The 23,685-nt window shown below is 40.0% G+C and overlaps 1 protein-coding gene across 1 annotated transcript in view; it reads right to left on the bottom strand.

Annotated features, from left to right (window-relative positions):
* LOC106925760 (plakophilin-3-like) overlaps positions 1-23,685 on the bottom strand; it is a 29,327-nt gene that overhangs the window by 3,968 nt on the left and 1,674 nt on the right. Inside the window, exons 2-11 of the mRNA XM_015000241.2 lie at positions 14,892-14,980; positions 11,635-12,227; positions 10,763-10,886; positions 9,778-9,982; positions 9,483-9,642; positions 6,686-6,794; positions 2,198-2,362; positions 1,854-2,024; positions 516-669; positions 210-405 (exon numbers count right to left, since the gene is read on the bottom strand). Coding sequence (XP_014855727.2) covers positions 210-405; positions 516-669; positions 1,854-2,024; positions 2,198-2,362; positions 6,686-6,794; positions 9,483-9,642; positions 9,778-9,982; positions 10,763-10,886; positions 11,635-12,227; positions 14,892-14,980 — 1,966 coding nt within the window. The remainder of the gene's footprint in view (positions 1-209; positions 406-515; positions 670-1,853; positions 2,025-2,197; positions 2,363-6,685; positions 6,795-9,482; positions 9,643-9,777; positions 9,983-10,762; positions 10,887-11,634; positions 12,228-14,891; positions 14,981-23,685) is intronic.

Consider the following 23,685-nt stretch of genomic DNA (forward strand, 5'->3'; position numbering starts at 1 on the left):
GCACACAGGTCAGACCGTCACCAGTAAACATTCATAAATGACATGATCAATTCTATTAAGACATCTCTCTGTGGGGTCAGTGGCCATATGAAATGCAGTAGCTTATAAACGGGAAACAGAGGCAGCCAATGAGGAAAGGTTCTGTTAGAATTGGAGGAATTAACTACAGCTGACCTTTGACCTTGATCTGCAGCAGCTGTCAGTCCTACCTGTTATCATGTGACGTCTTTATGCCCATCAGCTTAGGAAGACCATTGAAGTAGGCGATATCTCGGGCTGCTAAAGAACTGCAGGTGACCAGATGGTTCAGGGCCCCGCACATGTTGACCACCACCTCACTGGACGGGGCCTTCTCCAGGCCGTCAGCAGGCAGCCTGGACACCAGAGCGCTCACCATGATCTTAGCTGCCAACAGAAGAGCCAGTCAAAGAGTTTTATGTTTATTTAGAGAAATGATATGCAACATAAAGATGCTTTTTTTGATGGAGTTTCATTGCTTATTGCCGGCCCCTCACCCATGTGGTCTTTGTCTGTAGCGTGCCTGGTCAGGTTCCTGAGGAGGCCGGTCAGCGGCCTGAGGAGCATCTCATTGCTGCTGTCCAGCAGATCCAGCAGGATGGGGACCATCCTCTCCTGCTCACTCACCACGCCGCTCAGCACCGCTGGCCACTGACACACACACACACACACACACACACACACACACACACACACACACACACACACACACACACACACAAACAACACTTCACTCCTCCAACCTGCTCCATTTACGCTTCATTTCTCCTCCATAGACATATTATATGAAAAGAATTAAACCAGTTCAAGAAGTAAATATTTAAGTGAGATTATTTTGTTATATAAATGTTCACATGTTCTTTATTTAGATACTTGGTATGAGGGACTGCTGTAAAGTCAACGACTTGTCTGCTGCCGCTGCATCCAGGAGGAGCGAAAGGTGCAAGTCTATTACAAATGTGTAAATCTTTGTGTGTGTAATGTGTAAAAACACAATTTCACAACTGCAGAGTAAGAAATAAATGAAAATCACATGACTGAACTTTTCTCCGCAGTAAGACATTATAAATCATGGCAACAACAGATGTAAACAGTGACATGAGATGTATTCATATCTCATGTCTCATTTCATGGTACTTGAACTTATCAAAGGAAATAGCCAATCAAAGGAGACGTTGGAGTCTCTTCTCAGGTGTTGGCATGACAAGCCCCGCCTACTTGGGAGCGACTACATATGTGGCATTTTGGGAAAATGGAGTCAGTAATTTTACAGAAGAGTTATGGATTCAACATGTTGAATAACAACTATTTATGAACTGTGATGCTGAGAGCTCTGGTGGAGCCAGCTGGACATTGTCTGAAAAAACAAAAACAAACAATTTTCATACTACTACTTCCTGTCCTGTTCTTCGTCATTTTAACCAGTAACATTCGGCTGTTGATCATGTGACTCGTGATGCGAAGAAAGCGTTGTCAATAGAGTTTTGTAAAATACATTTGTTTCGATATGGCTGAAAAGCCACCTCATTCTATCGCAATTTTTTTTTTTTTTTCAAAATTAGTGTTTCCATTAAGGGAATTCATAGAATATTTTGATGTCAATTTGTGCAGTTTTATAGCTAATGGAGTAGCAGTTAATGACTTGATGCAATCTGCTGGGTTTTCTTAGTTATAAAACTTGTTAAACTAAATTAAATAATTAGTTGAGCCAAATGTACTGCTTGATAACCAGCATCAATCGGAATTGAACTGAAATGGTGCTTTTTTCTAAAGCGCCTTCAGACGACATTTGCTGTGAATTGGCACTATAGAATTGTTTGTCATTGTGAGCCTACCCGTCCTTCTCCAGATGTGATGTTCTGCAGGGCTCCAACAGCAGCTTCCACTGTAGCTGAGCTGCCTTCACTGTTCTGCAGGACCTGCTTGTAGAGGGCCACGCCCTTCGGGTGCCACAGCCACTCAGAGTCCTTGGGGTGTGACAGTCTTGGAAGATTCCTGTGTTGAAGCTGTAAAAAAAAACATCATTAGGTCACTTTGGACAATCTTCATCCACAGAGCACATGATTGCCAGTGGGCCTGTTGGAACCACACTGCCCTGGTTCCTGACACCCTAAGTGGTCAAGAAATGCTCCTCTGTAAAAATCTTAGAAGTCTTAGCATCCAGTGACAAAGACCTCACCTCATTGTTCTTTTTGCTCTGCACAGTGAAACAGCCAATCATCTCATCAGTTCTGGAGGCTGAAGCTCTGGATGGGCCCTCCAGGTGGAGGCGGACTGACGGAGGAAGCTCCACGTACAGCTGGTACGACAGATTCCTCATCACACACAAGGAGTTTTCCAAACCCTAAACAGGAAGAAAACACAGGATTCAACTTCAGACTAGAAGACTGCTTTTTAAATTTTTAGTAATGGTTCACATAATGCGTTGACTTCAAAGCATAATTAATTTTATGTGCAACTTATTTTTATTTGAAGTTGTGGAACATATTTTTGAGACTAAAATATCTATATGTAGAAGCCCTAGAGCAACAAACACACACTAAGTGACACTGTAGTTTATATTCAAAGTGACATCAAATGTTTCAGCTGATATTTGGAACCACATTTAGAAAGCAGGAAAATAAAAACACCACAGACATGAGTCGTGTTGGAAAAACAGAGAGCTTTTCCATAAACAGGAACCACTAGTTTCTGAAAAGGATGAGAAAAAAGGAACAATTCCAGAAATTACAGCAGGATCACTGAGGAGTAAAACCACAACAACAACACATAACTTCTAATTTATTAACAATAAACACATAGTATGGGCCGTCACATGATGCAGTGGCTATAGACAGAGGCTAGAACCCCGAGACTGTCACCCTGAGTTCAGCTCCTGTCCCCGGTTCCTTTGCTGCATGTCTTTACTCCCTTTTCTGACCCCTTCACATCAGGTCCATTAGAAAAGCAAGTCTTCAGTGAGACGTGCTCAGAGAGACCAAGACAAATATTTCATTTATTGTCAAATTCACAGATTTGATGAAAGCAAAGGAACATTTTTTATTGACTCTAAGGAAATAAATGCTTAACAGATTTTAAAACACTACATCAACTTTAAAGTTGCAAAGTAAAACAAGCACTCAACTCTAATATGTTGCAATAAAAACGCCCAAAAAGTAAGCAAAAAATATCAACACATTCTTTGTCAAGATCTTTGTCGTTCACCGTCCAGAGCAGGACAACGTCAAAGGTGGGTTATTATTATCATGTGTGAGTCTCTATTTTTTTCCCATTTGTTCTGAATCACTTTCAGATGAGTGTTGTGTTGCTCTATATGAGTGTTTCCCAGCCCTGGTTATTGAGGCACACCTCACTGCATGTTCCAGATGTTTCCTGATTTAAGAGCCTGTGAAAAGATGTTTAGAAGATTCTGACTTTTGACACAGAGAGCCCAGCGCCCCCTATTCCTAAAGAAGTGTATTAGAAGTCACATGATAAAAACAGACATAAATTGTCAGCGGTTCATTCATTTTTCCTTTAAAAGTAGGTTAAATCTTAATACGTCTTCCATTTTTTTATTCTATTTCCTTAATAGGATGCAACATTTCTGGATCTAGGAACCATGCATCCTGGTTCCATGGTAACTGAAAGACCTTGTAAGAAATAATTTACCCGGCCATGTTCACTGGTTTGTGGCCCGGTTCTAATACACCATAGTATAGTTATTATAAGCCTTTATTTCACCAGAAATATTCCATTAAGATTAAAAATCTCTTATCAATCAATCAATCAAATTTTATTTGTATAGCACATTTCAGCAGCAAGGCATTTCAAAGTGCTTTACATAATTTTAAACAGTGAGAAAGAAAAATAAAAAGAAAGTAATAAAAAGATAAAAAGAAAAGATAAAATCATTCTGTTGGACTTCCTGTCCAGTCAAGTTATATGATCTACTGAGATCTTCCATTTCTTAACACGGGTATTAGCCAGGCCCCGCAGCCTAACAGGACAAGGCCTCCAGCCTTGCAGCACCAGGCTCCGTCCGCCTGTTTCGCGAAAATTTTGCGCTAGGACTTTCGCTGTCCTACGCGGATTTTGTACATTAGTTGGTTACCTGTTAGAGTCTAGAATTTACAGGGTTTTATATACGCACAATGACCCCCAGTCACTCGCAAATACATTGAAGGCATCAATTGCCATAAGCAACTGTAAACAGGTGGGTTTTAAGTTGAGATTTAAAGGCACCCAGTGTTTCAGCTGTTTTACAGTTTTCTGGAAGTTTGTTCCAAATCCGTGGCGCATAGAAACTGAATGCTGTTTCTCCTCGTTTGGTTCTGGTTCTCGGGATGCAAAGGAGACCAGAACCAGAAGATCTGAGGGGTCTAGATGGTTGATACAGCAATAACAGATCTTTAATATATTTTGGTGCTAAACCGTTCAGTGATTTATAAACTAACAACAGTATTTTAAAGTCTATTCTTTGAGCTACAGGGAGCCAGTGTAGGGACTTTAAAACTGGTGTTATGTGCTCTATCTTCCTGGTTCTAGTGAGAACGCGAGCAGCAGCGTTCCGGATCAGCTGCAGTTGTTTGATTGATTTATTAGTCAGACCTGTGAAGACGATGTTACAGTAATCAATACGGCTAAAGATAAACGCATGGATGAGTTTCTCTAGATCCTGCTGAGACATTAGTCCTCTAATCCTGGAGATGTTCTTCAGGTGATAGAAGGCCGACTTTGTGACTGTCTTAATGTGGCTCTGAAGGTTCAGGTCAGAGTCCATCACTATTCCCAGGTTTCGGGCTGAAAAACCAGCGATTTTCAGTTATTACAACTGAAAATCGCTGGTTTTCAGTTGTAATAACTGAAGCTGCGCATTGATTCTAGTTCGCTCCTCTTTCGGTCCAAAGATAATAAATTCAGTTTTGTTTCTGTTCAGCTGGAGAAAGTTTTGGCTCATCCACACCTTTATCTGTTCAGTGATTGGATGGGTTCAGAGTCACCTGGTGACATCGTGATGTAAAGCTGTGTATCATCCGCATAGCTATGGTAGCTAATCCTATTTCCTGCTATAACCTGAGCCAGCGGGAGCATATAAATATTAAAAAGAAGGGGTCCTAGGATTGAGCCTTGGGGTACCCCACATGTGACCTTTGACCTCTCTGATGAGAAGTTTCCAATTGAAACAAAGAAATTCCTGTTCTTTATGTAAGATTCAAACCAGTTGAGCACTGGACCAGAGAGTCCGACCCAACTCTCCAGTCAATTCAGTAAAATATCATGGTCAACAGTGTCGAAGGCTGCACAGAACCAGCACTGTGGTTCTCCCACAGTCTGTATTTATATGGATATCTTTGAACACTTTTACAAGGGCTGTGGTGACTTTTTCGTGCTGTGGTGAGCACGAAAACCAGACTGGAAGGAGTCAAAGCAATTCATTATTGTTAGGAAGTTATTTAATTGTTTAAAAACTGCTTTTTCAAGAATTTTGCTCATGAATGGGAGGTTGGAGATCGGCCTGTAATTCTGCAGTAGTGATTTGTCTAGATTGTTCTTTTTTATCAGTGGTTTGATAACTGCTGTTTTCAAAGCCTGGGGGAAAACACCTGAAGACAGTGATGAGTTTACTATTTGGAGCAGATCATTAGCAACGACAGGCAGGACTTTCTTAAAGAAATGTGTGGGTAGAACAGCCAGACAGCAGGAACTGGAGCTTAATTGACTTATAATTTCTTCTAGGGTTTTATAATGAAGTAGTTGAAATTGGGTCATCATTACTGCCTTTGTTTTGTTTGGGCACAGCATTGGTACTGACTTTGGAGTGGATGTGCAGATTAATCCTCTGATCTTTTGAATTTTCTCTGAAAAGAAACTGGAGAACTTGTTGCAGGCGGCATTAGATTGAAGTTCAGGTGGTAACGTCACAGGAGGATTTGTGAGCCTGTCAACAGTAGCAAATAAAGCTTGGGCGTTGTTAGTGTTTTTGTTTATGACATCTGCAAAGAAAGCCTCTCTTGCATGTTTTAGTGTTGTGTGATAGTTACGTAGTCTTTCTTTGTAGATGTCATAATAAACATGTAGTTGAGTTTTACGCCATTTCCGTTCGGCCCTACGGCAGAGTTGTCTTGCAGACAGAACTGTTTGTGCATTTCTCCATGGAGATTTCTTCCTACCAGACACAACCTTCACTTTAATGGGTGCAATGTAATCAATGATATCTGAAAGTTTGCACTGAAAATCATCTACCAACTTATCTACGTCATTATAGTTTAAGGGCGAGGAAGCAGAGTAGATTTGATTAAATGTTTCTGCTGTGTTTTCTGTGAAAGTACGTTTTGTGATAGTAGCTGTTTGTACAAGTGGGTTAACGGATAAAGAACATTCAAAGATAACAGCAAAGTTATCTTATGTAAGTAAAACCTGGCCAAGGCTGGCAGCAGCACATAGAATTACTACCACTGGGTTAGTGAAAACCAGTAAAATCTCAAATAATGGCCACCAGGAGCCAATGTAATGACACCATCTTTGTTAATCAGAGGTCATCTTTCTATGTCTGTTGGGTTTTTACCTGCTCAGAGCTGCTGGTATTTTAGGCAGTCTGCAGTAACGATGTCCAATGGTTCTGAAATCAGACCTCTTTGTATGTACTACTGCATTATTTACAGCTTGTTAGTGAGATCAGGGTTACCTTATCATCTCCTCTTTCCCCCAGCTGAATGTAGCACACCAGAGAGTCCACCAAACCCTGCATGCTTCTCATCTTCCGTCTCGTTCTCTCATTTACTGAGCTCAAGTTCCTAAACATACAGACACGAGGTAAACACACAAACAGACACATTCATACCCAGCAGGAAACATGTCACTGCAAAGGTCACTTTGATCTGATTATTATAAAATTCAACCTGTTTTATCTCAGTTCTGGACTAAATTTTCTAAGCATAAAGGCATGTCTAATCACTAGAGGTGGGCCAAAAAAATCAATTCACATAAAATTATCTATTGTCGATTTAAAATGTGCAGTGACATCAGAATGTGGTGACGTACATCAGAGGAAATTACAAAAATCAAAGAAAGATTCAAACAGCAAACATTTGGACTCATTTTGGTTTTTATCGATACCTGGGAAGAACGAGCCTGACAGGAGCTTCACCGTGTGCAAGCTTTATAAAATGAACATTGATCACTTTGGGAATACCGCAAATATTACATTTAATTCATTTCAGTTTATTTATTTGATGGCATTTCACAACAAGAGTCCTCTCTTTGCAAAAAAATCATTATAATTCAATCACATCCATACATTCTAACTGATATTAGTTATCAAACAGTAAAGTGTACGGAATTAGTTATTCTAAGTAGTTAAAAAATTGATGTCTAAGGAAACCCAGCAGATTCCATCAAGTTATTGACCTGCAGCAAATATGTGGAAACAGGCTGCAGCCTGGCTGAGGAACTGTTCCTCTGGTACGGAGCTCTGAGAGGAGAGTGTGATTGGTCAGAAGTTTGTGGGCGGGTTTTATGCAGAACTGCGCTCAGACAGTAATATTGATATTTTGCTTCAACTAATCCTCTTCCATGACCTGCTTTTTGTATCCGCAGCTGACACGAATCTGACACAGTGATGAATTATGTGAATTTGTACGGTTAGTTACTAAATAATTATAAAAACGGTCAAATGACTAAAAACCCCTCCACTGAGGAAGCTGTCTGCAGAAAGGTGGCGCTCTCTCAGTGACCGCTTTGTAAAAGTAAAACTGCAGGCAGGGAGCAATTCCATCTATGCATGGATTAATATTTAAAACTATATAAATGTGACATTTTAAATCTGCAGTATGTAACTTTCATAAATAATATGTTTTTTATATATTTGTTAAAATGTTTTGACAGTTTGTTATGAGGAAGATAATCTGTGAAAACGTCGCTCTCCTCCACCTCCTCCTGAGCTACCATTGCCATCTGGAGAAATACCCCGCTACCGAGGGTCTATCCTCTTGATCCAAGATCCTGTTTAGCGCCAATCAAACCTGTTTAGCGCCAATCAAACTTATGTCCATGCTGCTGAATGTGCTGAAGGCAGAGAAACAACTTAAAGTCACAGGAAAACTGTTTATCCAACATCATCTGTGGTGATGCTAACTAGACTTAGCATTCACAACATGCTATGCTAGCTGCAGCATAGCAGAAAGCAAGGAGGGGACAGAGAAAGAGAATGTTCAGTGCTACATGATTGTGATTAATAGTGCTAAGGCCCGCCTCCTGTCTCTAATTGGTAGTTTCTAATTGGCAAAGAAGCTCAATGTTTTCACAGATTATCTGTCTCATATCAAACTGTCACACCATAGTAACAGTTTTAACAAATATGTTGTTTTTTTTTCATTAAAGTTACATACTGCAACATAAATGTCTCCATTTGTCATTCTGCCTTGAACACCAGCTGGTAGTGGATCACGAGGATCCCTTCTATTGTGGCCCCACAAATGGAATATAATTATTCAGCCCATAATACATACCTTTGGTGAATTTCAAGAATTTAAGTGATTACTAAAAGGCCTGGCGCTTTGTTGATATTGATCAGATCTGAATCAGACCATAATGACTCATATAATATGAATTAGGTTGTTAGAGAAAAAAACAAAACACTGGAGGGTTTCTTTCAAATTGTAATTTTTGCTTGTATTATGTTGATGATGTTTGACTTGCTGACCTCTCAGCTGTGACAAATGTGACTGGCTAACTGGAATTTGAATAAAATTGTTTTAACATATGTTTTTTGTTCCAGTAAAAAAACTCCCTCAACAAATCTTTGTGGTTTATCACTTTCAAAGCAACATTTTTAGTGAAAATTCCCAGTAGAATTAGCAAACAAGGATTTATTTCATGTTTCAGGGAGTGTGCAGAAGTAAATGAAGGAGTAAAAAAAATAGCTTACATAAGAGTAGCTTAGGTATTTCCACTCCTTTTCTTATTCGACACAACAACAAAAATCCATCAACTCTAAAAATAGTCAGTGTGGCAAAAAAAAAAAAAAAAACACACAGAAAACAATTATTTTGGATTTCTACAGTAGTTGGAATGAGACACTCGCCCTGCTGGCTGCTGGGAAACAGATGATCTCATGGTTTAGATATGCAGTTTAAAGTCGAAAAGACAAAAAAACTTTCAAAAAAGGTCAAAGGCAGCTAATAGAGAGATAGTAAAGTAGTGGATTATTTTTGTATCATTAATTTGGTTAATCTGTTGTACAGTTTCATTTTATCTTTGCTCAGATCCTGTTAATCTCAGTAGATTAACAGGAAGGGAGGTTTTGCTCTGGAAGTAATATGTGCTAATATCAGCAGTGTTGTTGTTGACACTGGGCTGCAGACTGTGTGTCTCAGACTCCTGCTGTCTGGTTGGATCTGCAACATCAACAGCTTCCTGTCAGTCAATTTGTTTGTCTGTCATGTCGCTCCAGTTTATCCGGGGGATCTTGGTCTGGTTCTCACCTGAGGCAGCCAGTGGTATTGTTGAAGATCTCTCTCTCAGACGGGTTCAGAGGGATGCTCTTGCAAAGTGGAACCAGAATTTTCTCAGTCAGAAGTGGCAACGCTTCCACAGCCAGCCTATCCTTCAGGTTGTCTCTGGAGGACAGATTCCAAAGGACACCTAACAGACAGAAAATACCAGAATGACTAGTGACACACACATATACATTTCTTTTTTTCACACAGACTTTTATACTGTGGTGCATATTTGCTCACTTAACAAGCTTCCTCTGATGTTGGGATGTTACATTCCTACCTGTGATGGTCTTCCACAGCTCCTCGTCGTGTTGGCTCAGGGTGTTGACCAGAGCCGTCAGTCCTCCTGCCTCTATCAGGGCCGCCTTGTTGTCAGCATTCTCATATATAAGATTTCGTGTAGCCGCTGTAGCATAGCGCTGCACCTCTAAATGGTCACTGGAGAAAAGCTGCACCAGCGCAGGAACGCCACCCAAAGCACGGACCTCGGCACACACAGAGAACCTCTTACACACTTTGCGCTTTTATCAAATCTATTAAAACTAAGCCTTGAGTTTGGAAATGACAGACATCCCCATTCTCCTGTACACAAACCTATCAGAAAAAAATATTTTACCTTCTGCTCTAATTCTGATTAAATCCACAGAGTAACAATAACACTCTCAGAGTAATCTAAAGTTCATGCAGCAGTTTTTTGGGAAAACTGGACACTTTGGAATAACAAGAAAACAAAACATACAGTGTGTGGGTGTGTGTGTGTGCTTGCGTGTGTGTGTATATGTGTGTGTGTGTGCGTGTCTGTCTTTTAGGGAAAAATACAGAGACATCTATCAGTTCATGTCCACTTATTATTAGAGCTACCTTCCAATCTAATATTATCTGCATGAGGAAAAAATCTGTGTGTGCAGGGAACCAGAAGATGCTTTAGACCAGGGAACCACATTCTCCTAACTGTGTATATATTCAGTGTATACTAATTGGAATATAAATAATTTTTTCTGAAGGTTTTCTAAAAACCTTCAGAAGAATTGGAACACTGAACAATTTTAAAACCAAACTCTTTAATGTACATTATTAGGCTTGACCAGCACAAAGTAATGACATGGAAGAACAATTCTACATGTCTGTAAAATGTTTTTACAAATAAAAATCAAGAGTATGTAGCTTGCATAGCCATTTAGTCCCTGTTACATTAACAAACATAAATGAAATACAGGGCAACAAATACAGTCAAATATAACCACAAACCATCAAACTTAAAGTACCTGATTCTTGGCATCGTTGCTATGGTAACATTGGTGTTGTATATAAGCAGCTCCCAAAACTTGCAGAGAAGTATTTGATTCAGAAAGATATCTGACAGCTGTGGGCATGTCAATGCTCTGCATCCTACACACACACCCACGCGCACACACCCCCCCACACACACACCCACACACACACACATACGCATGCACACACAAGAGAAAAAGAAAGACTATATTAATGCAGATTTATTTCATATGAAACTGTTTTAATGAGCCAGCAGCAGTTCAAACAGTTAGAGAGGATCTCTGCAGACCTAATGTAGTTAATCTGGTTAGAAATGTGGGACAGTAAATATTTCACTTGGCTGTGATGTTTTGCACTGTGTACTAGTTGTCCTCTACAGTCAATGATTTTCTTCCACATCCATAGGTAAACAGGAGACTTGTCCTCTGTCCCTGTCTGTCCCTCACAGACTCAGTCTTTATTATTATCACCAGTTTTAATCATCTAAATAATCATCTAAACAACTTTCTTGGGAAAGTGTCGAAAAATTACATGACTGAATGTAAGATTGAACTTAAAGTTGGTATGAAATCATGTCAACATTTATGATTTATTTTTCTTTGTATTTATTTACATGCTGTCATGACGACATGTTTTGACCAAGTGTTGGACATGTCCAATTATTAAGACTTTTTAGAGCTGTTTTGTTTTCTTTTTCAGTCACTTCAGTCTGACAGAGCTATTGTGCAGGAACCAGGCAGGTTAGTATGAAATCTTCTTCTGACTGATACCTGACAGACAATCTTGTGCGGAAAGTTTTTATAAACAGACACATTTTTCCGTGGATCAGCTTTAGACAGATAAAAAATTAATTAAGTGTTCTCACTCTGCCAGAGGATCGTTGCTGTGTATGGAGGCGGCATCCATGATGTCTGCTCCCTTGCCGACGCTCCTCAGAGAGCGCAGAGAGGCGGCCCGGTGCAGTTGGGTGTACTGGGCCGTGGCCTGGTTGGTCCTGGAGGCATGATGCTGCCACTGCCCTGTCATGCTGTCCCCGGCACTGGTGAAGCCCCGGCCGTTCCCCAGCCAGCCCTCCGGCCCCAACGCAGAGTTGTGCTGCTGGTAGTACTGCTGTCTGTTGGTGATTCTGTTGATGATGCGATGAGACGGACCTTTATAGGTGTACTGGTAGGGCAGCTCCTCCTCCTGCCAGGGCCCTCTCTCCTGGGCCAGGACCCCGCTCAGGGACCGCCTCAGGCTTCCAGGTGGAGGAACACTGAAGGGCACAGAGGAAGACTCTGGGTGGAGTGGACGGGCCAGAGGTAGTGCTCTGTGGTCATCCTGGCACAGGGACTTGGAGCGTTGGCTTCGACTTTGCATGTGAGAGGTGTAGAAGCTGGTCTGGATGGAGGCGCTTTCTTTATGTCTGACCTGAGAGCTGCCAGACATCCCAGAGGCCTGAGACGACACTGCAGACGCCTGCAAGGTGGTTGGTCAGAGGAAAGCAGATCTTAAGAGACTTTTCTCACAGGAACAGGAAATAAGATTTGTTATCAAGACTACACAAATGGTACACTGTTCTATATTACAATGTCACCAAATGACTCTGAACCATCCAATCACTGAACAGATAAATGTGTGACTGTGTCATAACTTTCTCCAGCTGAAAAGAAACAAAACTGAAGTTTTTATCTTTGGACCTAAAGAGGAACAATCTAGAGTCAATGCACAGCTTCAGTTATTACAGTTGGAAACTAGAGATCAGAAACCTGGATGTAGTGATGACCTCTGACCTGAACCACAAATACAGATACACAAATACAGTTACAAAATCAGCCTTCTATCGCCTGAACATTTCAAGAATTAAAGGACTGACGTCTCAGCAAGTTCTAGAGAAACTTTGTTTAACTTTATTCACATTGATTCATGGAACTTTGTCTTCTCAGGTCTGCCTAAAACATCAATCCTCCATCTGCAGCTGATCCAGAACGCTGCTGCTGGAGTTCTGACTAAAACCAGGAAGACAGAGAACATCTCCCAGTTCTACAGTCCTTCACTGAGAGAACAGACATCACTAAACTGCTTAGAACCAAAATAAATTAAAGATTTGCTGTTGTCGCATCAACCTTTCAGATCTCTCAGGACTTCTGGTTCTGGTTCTGCTTCTGCTCTGCATCCAGAACCAAACATGGAGAAGCAGCATTCAGCTTCTACTCTCCACAAAACTGTAACAAACTTCCAGAAAACTGCAAAACTGCTGAAACACTGAGTTCCTTTAAATCGGAAAAAAAAAAAAAACCTTGGAGGGTTGAACAACGCTGTATGTCTCATTTCATTTCATAATTAATTAATTAATGGAGCACTGATCAACATACTTTATGGGTATTGATAATTAAAACAATTTACAAAATGGAATGTCTGTTACTAGTTTCACAATTGTTGACTGCATGATGTGTTTATGATGTTTGTATGATGTTTGTGTTTATGATGTTTATATTTCATGATGTAAAGCACTTTGAACTGCCTCTGCTCCACAAATCAACTTGATTGATTTTTTTGATAAAAACTCAACAAGTTTTTATAGTAGTAACCATCAGCATGGTTAGTTTTCTTTACAGACTGGTTGCTGATCAGCAGGAAGCTGACTGTGGCGTCTGTATTGTTAGACAGGTCAGTTAAAGGCAGAGTCAGGCATCCTGTTTAGATTTAGTCTTTGTCTTTACATTGTTCCCAGCTGTGCAGAGTGCAGCTTCCATGCTTCTCCTGACCCTGTTGGAAACGGCAGGAAACTCTTACGCAATACCTGCTCATTGTTCAGTGTGTGGGAGGAAAAGTGTGTGCAGAAAATGAAAACAGTTAAGATAAAAATCTGTGGGATTCTATGGCTTGAGGGAACGTACTATCTTCTGATGGTTTGCAGGGACTTGTGTTGGTCGGCATCACTGCACTGGAATGACCGCATGTCTGCATCGGTGAGGACAGATTCAACTCCAGCCTGAACATCAGTCCTAATCCTAATCACTATGCTGAATGTTTTACATCACTCAGTCAGCTGTTAGAAAAACACTGAACAAGTATGATTTGTCTGATAGGGCTGCTGGAGAAAAGCCTCTTGAAAATGGCAACAAGTTAGTTTTGCAAAGTTGCATCTGAATAAACCACAAGATGACTGGATCCTTGTTCTTATTAATTGATTATTTGGATAAAAGAATGTTCCACTAATCTTTCATTTAACCATTTAAGCCTTTTTATACATTAGAAAAACATTAAAAGATTCAAATAAACAAATAATTTATTTTCAATGAAGTTTCTTCTGCCTAATACTCAATACCAGCATTCCTTTAGAATGAGCGAATATGTTTCGATATAAAACCATTCCACTGCAGCTCAGGCTGGATGTTTGTTGTTCTGCTGAATCGTCAATCTGGTCCCCAGTTTCAGGTTTTAACCAGGGCGGCCATGTTTTTGGCTCTAACTCTGACCCTGTCTCTGCCCAGTATAGAGGGTGGACCATGGGGTTAGAGGGAAACACTGTGTTTTGATACGTATGTAGGTCAATAGTTATATATTTTTTGCTTCTGGCCAACAGCACATGGCTTTTTTTCTTGTAGTTAACAGCAATGGCCCTCTGCAGCTGCTCCCGAGTTACCAAGGACCTCCTCACTTCTAGGTTTTGGTTAATTCTCTCCCAGCCTGTCAGTTTAGTTAGAAAATCATGTCATGGTGGGTTTGCAGTTGTTCCAGTTTCCACTATGGATTGATGGATTAAACAATTCTCTGAGGTGTTCAAAGCGTGGGTATTGTTATTCCAACCAAATCCTGATTGAAACGTCTCGACAACTTAACCTTTGACTTTCCTCTGTGTTGGTTGGTGAAGTTGGTACAACTAGTTTAGTTTTAGTGAACAAACAGAACAATGAAGAGCATTTTAAAAACTACTCCCAATTATGCATGATTTTGTGCTGGAGTGTATTTGTTAACATTTGTATTCACAATGTGACATAATGTCATACATTGATTTCTTTCAAAATATTTTAAAATAGTTGCATGTTAAATGCATCATTTAGAATTTTTATTAATAAATTTTAACAATAAATAGACTTATTGTTTTTGGCATGTTGGTATGTGAAGCTTTGTACTCACAGCCATGGGACGAGTGGGTGTGCTTATCATGGACCTAGAACTGAAGCCGTGAGCCTGGGGAAAACTTTTTACTTCAGGATGAATGCAGTCTACAGAAAGGAAAGAGCAAAACAAATGTTATTTATTTTAAATATGTCACATTAAAACATAGCATCATAGATCATTAGGAAAACTGAGGTATTGTTTACAGCGATTCCATCAGCCAATCCTGTCAAAAAACAGGATGGTACTGAACTGCATTTAAATGAGTCCATCTGCTCACATCCACAGAATGGTGCTGATTGTTTGCTTCTTTTTTCTACATTTCTGAATTAAATGACTGATGATCTTGCACTTTTTTCAATGCGCTTTGAGTGCCCCCCCCCAAAATTATTTGAATTAATTTAAGGCTGAAGCGATTCATTGGATTCATTGTAACAAATCGATTAGTGAAATAATTTAATAATTGATTAATTGCAGCATACAGACTCTAGAAAAGTCATTTTGCTGAAAGAACAACACACTCAAAGCAAAAGCCAAAAGTGAACAAAAATGTATATACATTTTGCAGTTCAGATTAAAAAAAAACAAAACAAAACAAAAAATAACTTTTGTCTAGATAAATTCTACCCAGAACTTTTCAAGAGGCAGTTTTAGCTTCAGCTGGTTCAAATTCTCTGGAAAAAAAAGTCTCCTACTCAGCACCTCTTGCTGCATTTCCATCCATCTTCTTTACACCCTTGTCCCTTAGTTGCTATTGCCTATCTCCAGCTAACATTCCGGTGAGAGGCGGGGTCACCCTGGACAGGTCGCCAGTCTGTCACAGGGCAACACTGAGACAGACAGGACACACAACTATGCACAGACACTCACACCTAGGGACAATTTAGAGAGACCAATTAACTTAACAGTTAAGTTAAGTTAATTGGTCATGTTTTTGGACTGTGGGAGGAAGCCGGAGTACCCAGAGAGAACCCACGCATGCACAAAGAGAACATGCAAACTCCATGCAGAAAGACCCCAGGCCGGGAATCAAACCCAGAACCTTCTTGCTGCCAGGCAACAGCTCTACCAAATGCACGACTGTGCAGCCCCCTTGCTGCATTTTAAATCAGTTAATGAAAACTGATGTTCAGTCCAGCAGAAAGGCCTGAGTTTTTCGTATTGGTGTTAGGATTGTTCAGCTGCAGATGTTTATTTTATTATTTCAAAAATAATTGGAGTAGTTGTTTAAAGAGAGTTTACGTACTGCTGCAACAGCACAAAATAATTCTTAAACGTAGCACTCCTGTAGGATTTGTAGCAGTGGCGTATTTGTGCTGCATATGAGATGTGAGACATCAGGAAAAGACCTGAGTGAAGTTGGCCCTCCCACCTTCTTCAAATCAGACAAAATTGGTGTCAAACATTTGTGCTACGTTTGTGCTGGTTTGTGCAGCAAAAATTTTCGTTTGTGCCACTATCATTTTAAAGATATAAAGAAAGTTGGATTTCATAAAAGTTGGGGGGCTGGTTGACCTTTTGTCCTTTACACTTTCATTAATATCTTCAAAGCCAAAGCAGCACAAACAAAAATTTTTGCTGCACAAATCAACACAAATGTAGCCGATGATAGGTACTTTTTCTCGAACCTACATAAAAAGACCACAGACAACGTATATGAATTTCATAGACAAGCTTTTGCAAAAGGAAAACTCTCCATCAACAACCTCATCAGCCGTTCACAGAGAGTTCTGATCTGCTTTCACGTGAGCTCCTTCTTTTATTGTCAAAGCAGAACAGCCAAAAGGGGCAGTCAGGAAGAACAACAAAGGTCGTAAAACATTTAACCTAAACAAACCAGCCAGGTGTGATATCTGATCTACGGTCTGAGCCCAGTTCAGCTCTAGGTCAAACTAACAATAAAGATGTAGATTAACATCTTAAGTTAGGAGGTATTCTGGTTGTTAAGGTCTGAGAAACACAGAGTTAACTGTTTCACATGGAGATGAAACAGACAGTTGCGACCTCCAGGTCAGTTTATACACACATAAGGAAGAGAGAACTTTAAACTCAAAATCACAATAATACTGATTAACATTAGACTGAATATGAACTAAAGTAATAATGATAATACCAAAAAATATCTAACAGCCGAGTTGATTGACACCCATTTTGTCTGATTTGAAGAAGGTGGGGGGTTGGTTGACCTTGGATGACCTCTGGAAACATTTCTTTATATCTTTAAAATGATAGCGGCACAAACAAAAATTTTTGCTGCACAAACCAGGACAAACGTAGCACAAACATTTGACACCAATTTTGTCTGATTTGAAGAAGGTGGGGGGCCAACTTCACTCAGGTCAGGAAAAGAAGTAATAATTGAACATTCTTATCACAGAATAATTAATTAAGTTTCATTCAGTGTTAACTGCAACTATCTGGAGCTCTGCCACAGCTTTTAAGGGAAGGCATCTAGAAAATTAGCCACTGTTCAATTCCTCCACATTCTAATCAGGATTTTCTAAAGCTGAAAGAAAATATAAACACAAGATGCATGGCACAGCAATATTTGATTTTCTTTCAATACAATACACAAACTAAACACTGACTGGACAAGTAGATAGGCTGCAGAAATAAAATCTGAATGCAACTGACAGATATTGTTCCTCAAATGTTCATGCTGGCCAGCAGATGTGGCCTGGGTCAAAACTGCCACTGTTACTGTTACGCTTCTGACAAGCATAGGTATTCGGTGTGGTGAGGGAAGGCATATTTAATAAAATGGAAAAAAAAGACTTACAAAAATTGAAGATGCTACAGGAAAATGAGAAAGACACAAAACAGAAAGAACCAAAGAGGAATCATTCAACTAGGGGCTTAGGTACTGAGGAGAGGAAGTGAGAAAGGAAGCAGAAGAGCTAATTGCAGGTGACTGGGAACAGCTGAGGAGAGCAGGCAAATGAAAAGAGGAAATGAAAAAAAACAGCTGGAAGAAAGAAAGGTAGGAAAAGAGAGGAGAGAAAACAATAAAACTGAGAGCCAAATTAAAAAGAAGGAAACACTGATAGATACAACTAATGAACGAACGTGATGAAAAAAATAAAATTGCACTAAGCAAGTAAACAATAAAGAAATTATCAAAAACTGGAAAAAAAACTAAACTAGAAGTCCAAACACCTACAGATTGAGAGTTTCACCCAGCTTCAGTGTAAGGAACAAACCATCCAGAGTTAATGGCTGGTTAGTTCTGAAGCACTAACCAGCTACTGGGTTATTCTCACTAAGAATAAACCCAGCCAGACACCAGCTGAGTAATTCACTCAAGAATAATGAACATAGAGCTCCACTGGGTACAAGAGGGAGAATAAGAGCATGACTTCACAAAGAGACACTCAGCAGCACGCCTGAACTTCACAATCCAAGGATAACAGGAATCTCCGTGGAAGAAAAAATCGAGTAAGTCATCTTTACACACAAAACATCTTCAGATGGGTGAAGCATCCAGTATAAGCTCTTAGGATTCAACATGTCAGTGCTATCGATTGTGCCACACAGACAGCATGTTCAGTGTGACCTAGGTTGTGCATGGGTGTGTGTGGAAGATGACATCATGTAAACAGAAGTGCATGGAGCAATTCCAGCTCCCATTTTAATGTCACCCTGGACACAGAAAGCATGACGCTTCTCCATACAGCTCACTGCAACCACATGAAGGACAACACAAAGGAGAGTGTTGACTGGAAAGACCACAAGACACACACACACACACGCGCACGCACACACACACACACACGCACACACACACACACACACACACACACACACATACACACACACACAGAATACAAGTACTGCAGGCTGGGAGGGAGGAAGGAGGAAATACTGCTGGGTGGGGCCCTGGGCTGCATGCCTGAACATCAGCATCACCACATCACAACTAACTGATACCACCAACACAGAAATACAGCATGAGCAGAAATATGAATAACTACACGAACAAGTTAATGACACAAATCACACACAGGTTCTGAGGGAGTCAACAAGAGAGTGCAGTCAGATCATTTTACATAAAGAGAAAGAAAACTAGGAATCTATTTGTAAGAATACAAACTTTCTTCTAGCTTGTCATCCTCTTTGTGATGTTTAAATAATGAAGTGTGGCTTTTGGATATTAGTCATTATTCAGCATTTAAGGACAGCATTCACCTCTTTTCCATCTATCAGGATTTTTTCTGCAACGATGTGACAAAGGGACCCAAAACTGCAGCATGTGCAGTTTCAGTTGCTGCAACTGCAACAGCTGGAAAAGTTGCAGCATTTCCAGTTGGTGCAGTTTGATTTCACACCAGACTCTGTCAAACCAAACTAACACTTTGAGGAACCTGTTCCTCTCGTCGCCTGTGGTGGCGCTGCACTGAAAACCACAAAAGTCAACATGTGGCATCAGATTTTAGTGGTTGTAGGATTTCTCTTTTGTCTTTGGTGAAAGATCACAAACCGTTTCTCCCACTAGCTAGCTCTAGACTTGCATTTTTGTTATGGTTGTATATACCCAGAATGCACTTTGTTTTAGTTCGCTTCCTACTTTTGGTGCGTTCTCCAGTCCACTTGGCATTCATATGCATTCAAACTGCACCACAGTTCACTTCAACCGAAACCAGACCAGAGTTCACTTCTATGCTCTCCAAACAAACCGGACCTCCTGGACAGACGGACTGGAAGTCCAGCCTGTTTAGTATGAATTCACACAGAATGCACTCTAAATTAGTACAACTCATTAAATATCTCACTTATATCAGTGTCTAATGTTTTATATCAATTATATCTAGGATGTAGAGGGATTTATTTACAGGCAATCACATACAATTCAACATGTTTGATTTGCCAATGACAGCAAACATAAATGTATTTTCTACTTGAGGAAAAAGTTACCCTGGCCTATTAGCTTGTGCTATCACCTTTGGTTGTAATGACTTCAAAGATTCCAGTTTTTGTTGGTCTAATGAAGGTTTCTCATATTTCTCCATTTCACCTGAGAACTGACTCCATTCCAGGTCTTTAATTTACTCATTCTCAGCCAGTCCTGGTGTGTTCTGGCTCATTGTCATGTTTCAGGGTCCAGTTTTGTATGATCCCTCTGATTCAGGGTAGAATCCATGGTGGATTTTATGATGATGAGTTCACATGACCACAGTCAGTATGAAGATCTTAAACTGGAATTCTTTTTTGGTTTATTCCAAACATCTGCTCCAGCCTAGAAATCATTCCACTTTTCACTCATCTGTCTGAATAACGTTATTTCAAAGTCCAGCTTTTCTCTCTGGCAAACACTGGTCTGCTTTCACATGTAAACTTGTGCTTGTCTCTTTGTGATTGTACAGGTATGAACTTCCACATCAGCAGAGGTAGGAACCAGCTGTAGGTTCTGATATGAACATTGAAGGTTTTTGAAATGTCTTTTAGCATCTTGTGTTCTGCACTAGTGCTGAATCAGCTTGAACGTCCAGTATATATATTTATATATCTATATAGATTTCTATATAGATTATTGCAGAGTATCATTTAACTTATATTGCTTGTGTGTGAAGAAGTGATGTTTTACTTATTTCAACCAGCAGGTCATCATGGTGTCAAGAGCAGAACTTTTAAAACCAATGGCACTCATGATTTTCCTAATATCACAGTTTATAAACTGTGTAGGTTTCTATTATAACAATAGATGTTTCATACTGGTGTAGTCCTGTGCAATTAGTTTGGATTTCTCATACCTAAGAATTAAAGGAACTTGGAGTTTGCACCAATAAAGTAAAACCAGCTTCTTTTGCATGAGAAGAAAACTCAAATAACTGCTATCACATTTTAGATTCTCCCTGTCTTCCTGTCATATTTTGCCATTCTAATCAAGGCATGAATGAAGACTACTGGTGGAACAAGAGGAAGGTCTAAAATAGATCCTGACAGCATGTTGTCTGGAGGAGATTGGAAAGGAATGTTCAGCAAACAAAGGTGGTCAGGCAGGGCGGCGTTCTCACTTCAAAATAAACTTCAGCTTTGTCGATTCCTCTGCTTTCATTTTTGTATATAGTACACATGTAGTAAAATGCAGTACTGATGTTGTCTGCTCAGGTGTTACTGGTGGGTTATTTATTTTTAAGAAACAAGTAAAAAATGACTTTTAGTCAGCAGTGAATTATGATGAATTCACAGTGAAGGAGCTGCCTGACCTCAGTGCCCTGTGGTTTCTCAGATTAATGTCAAGGTTCTTTATTTTCTCTCCTCTGATTATCTGCCTCATATTATACAGTCACTACATGGTGATAAAGATCACCATGTAGATCAACATTTCTTTTACATAGCAAATATGTAAAAGAAATGTTATGTTTTAAGTTACATACCCCGGCTAAGAATAGATGGAATTTTAAAAAAGCGTAGATTTTGTTAACTAAAGAGGAGCAAAAACAAGAATAAAGTGTATTTTACGATGCTGCACATCTTGAACATTTTCTATGCTTGTGTATTTCACAAAGTATGGAAATAAAAAAGTTTAAAACACAAAACTTCCACCAAAATCCATAGTAACTATATGGATTTTATTGGTCTTTCTACCTCCCTTTAAGGGTCTTAGCAGCCTTTTGGTCTGCAAACATCACCGTTAGGACAGCATTGTTCTGAGCAGGAAAGAACTGTTTATTCCCATGGCAACCTGAACAGGATGCACTATTACTGGTAAAGACTGTAGCAATATTATCAGATGAAAAATCACTCCAAAATAATCATATTTGCTTTTTTAAGTGCAGTAGAAGCCTGAACAGTGAGTTCAGCTGACATTATCAGCTGCTCTGGGGTTTCTCCCTCTGAATTTATTACAAATGAGATCTACATAACATCACACTATCAATCTACTAGACCTCTGGAGATATCCAAGGAGAAGGAAGCTGCTTCATCAGCCAAATCGTTGTAGCCTACAGGAACACGGATGTTTCAAACACAATGAAATGCCAACATTTTAATCCTGGCTTATTTCTTTATTTATTAGTCACAGAAATTTGAATTTGAGTTGACCTGCAACCTGTATTCTGTCACCTAAAGTGGTTAGAATATCTCAATGCCTTATGGGATATTCCTTCAGCAGCCTCACTCAAAATAACTTATTGCCAGATTGTTGCAAGATAAACAGATGAAGCATCAAAATACAGTCAGAATGAAGCACAATATTTTACAGCCTTACATACTTATTGACATTTTTCATCAACTGCACTTCGTTTTCCATTTTGACTTCATTTTTGTTTCATGCAAAATAACATAACATACTCTATAGCAGGGCTGCACAATGGTGCAGTTGGCAGCACTGTCACCTTGTGCATTTGAAGTTAGTTTGAACAATTTCAGAACCCGGTAAACCAGACCACACATCGGATAAAATCAGTTTGTATTTTCTGTTTACAGTTAAGATAAAACATTTGTACTGACAAATATGACCCAGTTTTTTGCTGTTTGTAGACTTGTTCAGGACTTGATGGTCCTTTTCCTTCCCAACCTCCCAGTCTGGACTGGGAAAGCAGCCGTCAGCAGAGCCAGCATGCAGCCTGGTACAGCTGCATCTGGGGATCAGGACACTGACGCTGAAATGGGATTCTCCCTCCAACTACATTATTTATTACACTGTAGCTGTGGGTTACTGCCGTCCAAGCTCTTTATTCTGTTGGCTTTAATGCCATGGCAACCAACAAGCCCTAAGGCTTCAAGTTAATTTCTTAGTGTGAAACAGCACAGACAGGTAACAGGGGGACAGGATGTAACGGGGGACATCATACCAGCGAACAGCACAACATTCACCTGGGATTAGTTCTTCTCTCCCCTGGCACTGCATTTCATTTTGATATGTGAGCTCATGTCGTATAAATGTCACTATTGGTGATCAGAGGAAGGAGTTTTAGTAAATAACAGCCACACAGTTCCGTCAACATCTGCTTTATCAGACTCAGGAAAGTGTGGAGACATTTTGTCCTTCTTGATTTCTGGTTTTCTTCAGAAAAGACCCTGGTGAGGTTCAATGGTAAACGGTCTGTAGTTGTGAAGCGCTTTATCAAGTCCAGATGACCCCAAACGACCCCTACATCCAGTCACTCCCACACACACTCACACACTGATGACGGTGAGCTACATTGTAGCCACAGCCGCCCTGGGCAGACTGACAGATGAGAGAGAGGCTATCAGGCAACAACAGGCAAAGCTGGTGAAGTGGTGAAGTGGTGAAGCGGTGTCCTACCAAGGACACAACAACTTTAACATTTAGGGAAAAAAGTAGAAATTGGACAGTGGAAGTTAATGCAGTCATTGTTAGACTTTCCACAAGAAAGGAAAAACCAGGAAATAAACCCCCTGGTGTTCCAAAGGTCAACAAATACATATAACATCATCTGATGTTCTCTGAACTCTGAACTGAACAGAGAAATCTGCTGGATTCCACATCATCAGTTTCATGTAAATGGCTGATCTTGGTTGAATCAAATCTACAACCAACACTGTGTAGTCTCTTTGTTGAGATGTTACTGGGCATCAGATTGACTCCACAAAGACTGTATTGTTACTTGGTATACAGATTGTCCAATAAAAGCCAAGTTTTCAAGTCCAAGTCCATGTAACCCAGGTGATAAGTTCAGCTTTGGGTTTTCTTCTTTGTGTTTCGTGCTCCTTGAGAAACTCTGAGCAGAAACTTTCTCAAATGAAAACTCAACAACTCCTGAATCCTGTCCTGTTTGACTCTTTTGTAGAAATGAAGAAATGTTCTAATTCTGCCTTGTATTCACCTGAAACTGTTCCCAAGATAAGA

The sequence above is a fragment of the Poecilia mexicana genome, unplaced genomic scaffold, assembly GCF_051168715.1.
Source record: "Poecilia mexicana isolate PSO_F unplaced genomic scaffold, ASM5116871v1 scaffold_3, whole genome shotgun sequence".
In the NCBI taxonomy this organism is placed as follows: Eukaryota; Metazoa; Chordata; class Actinopteri; order Cyprinodontiformes; family Poeciliidae; genus Poecilia; species Poecilia mexicana.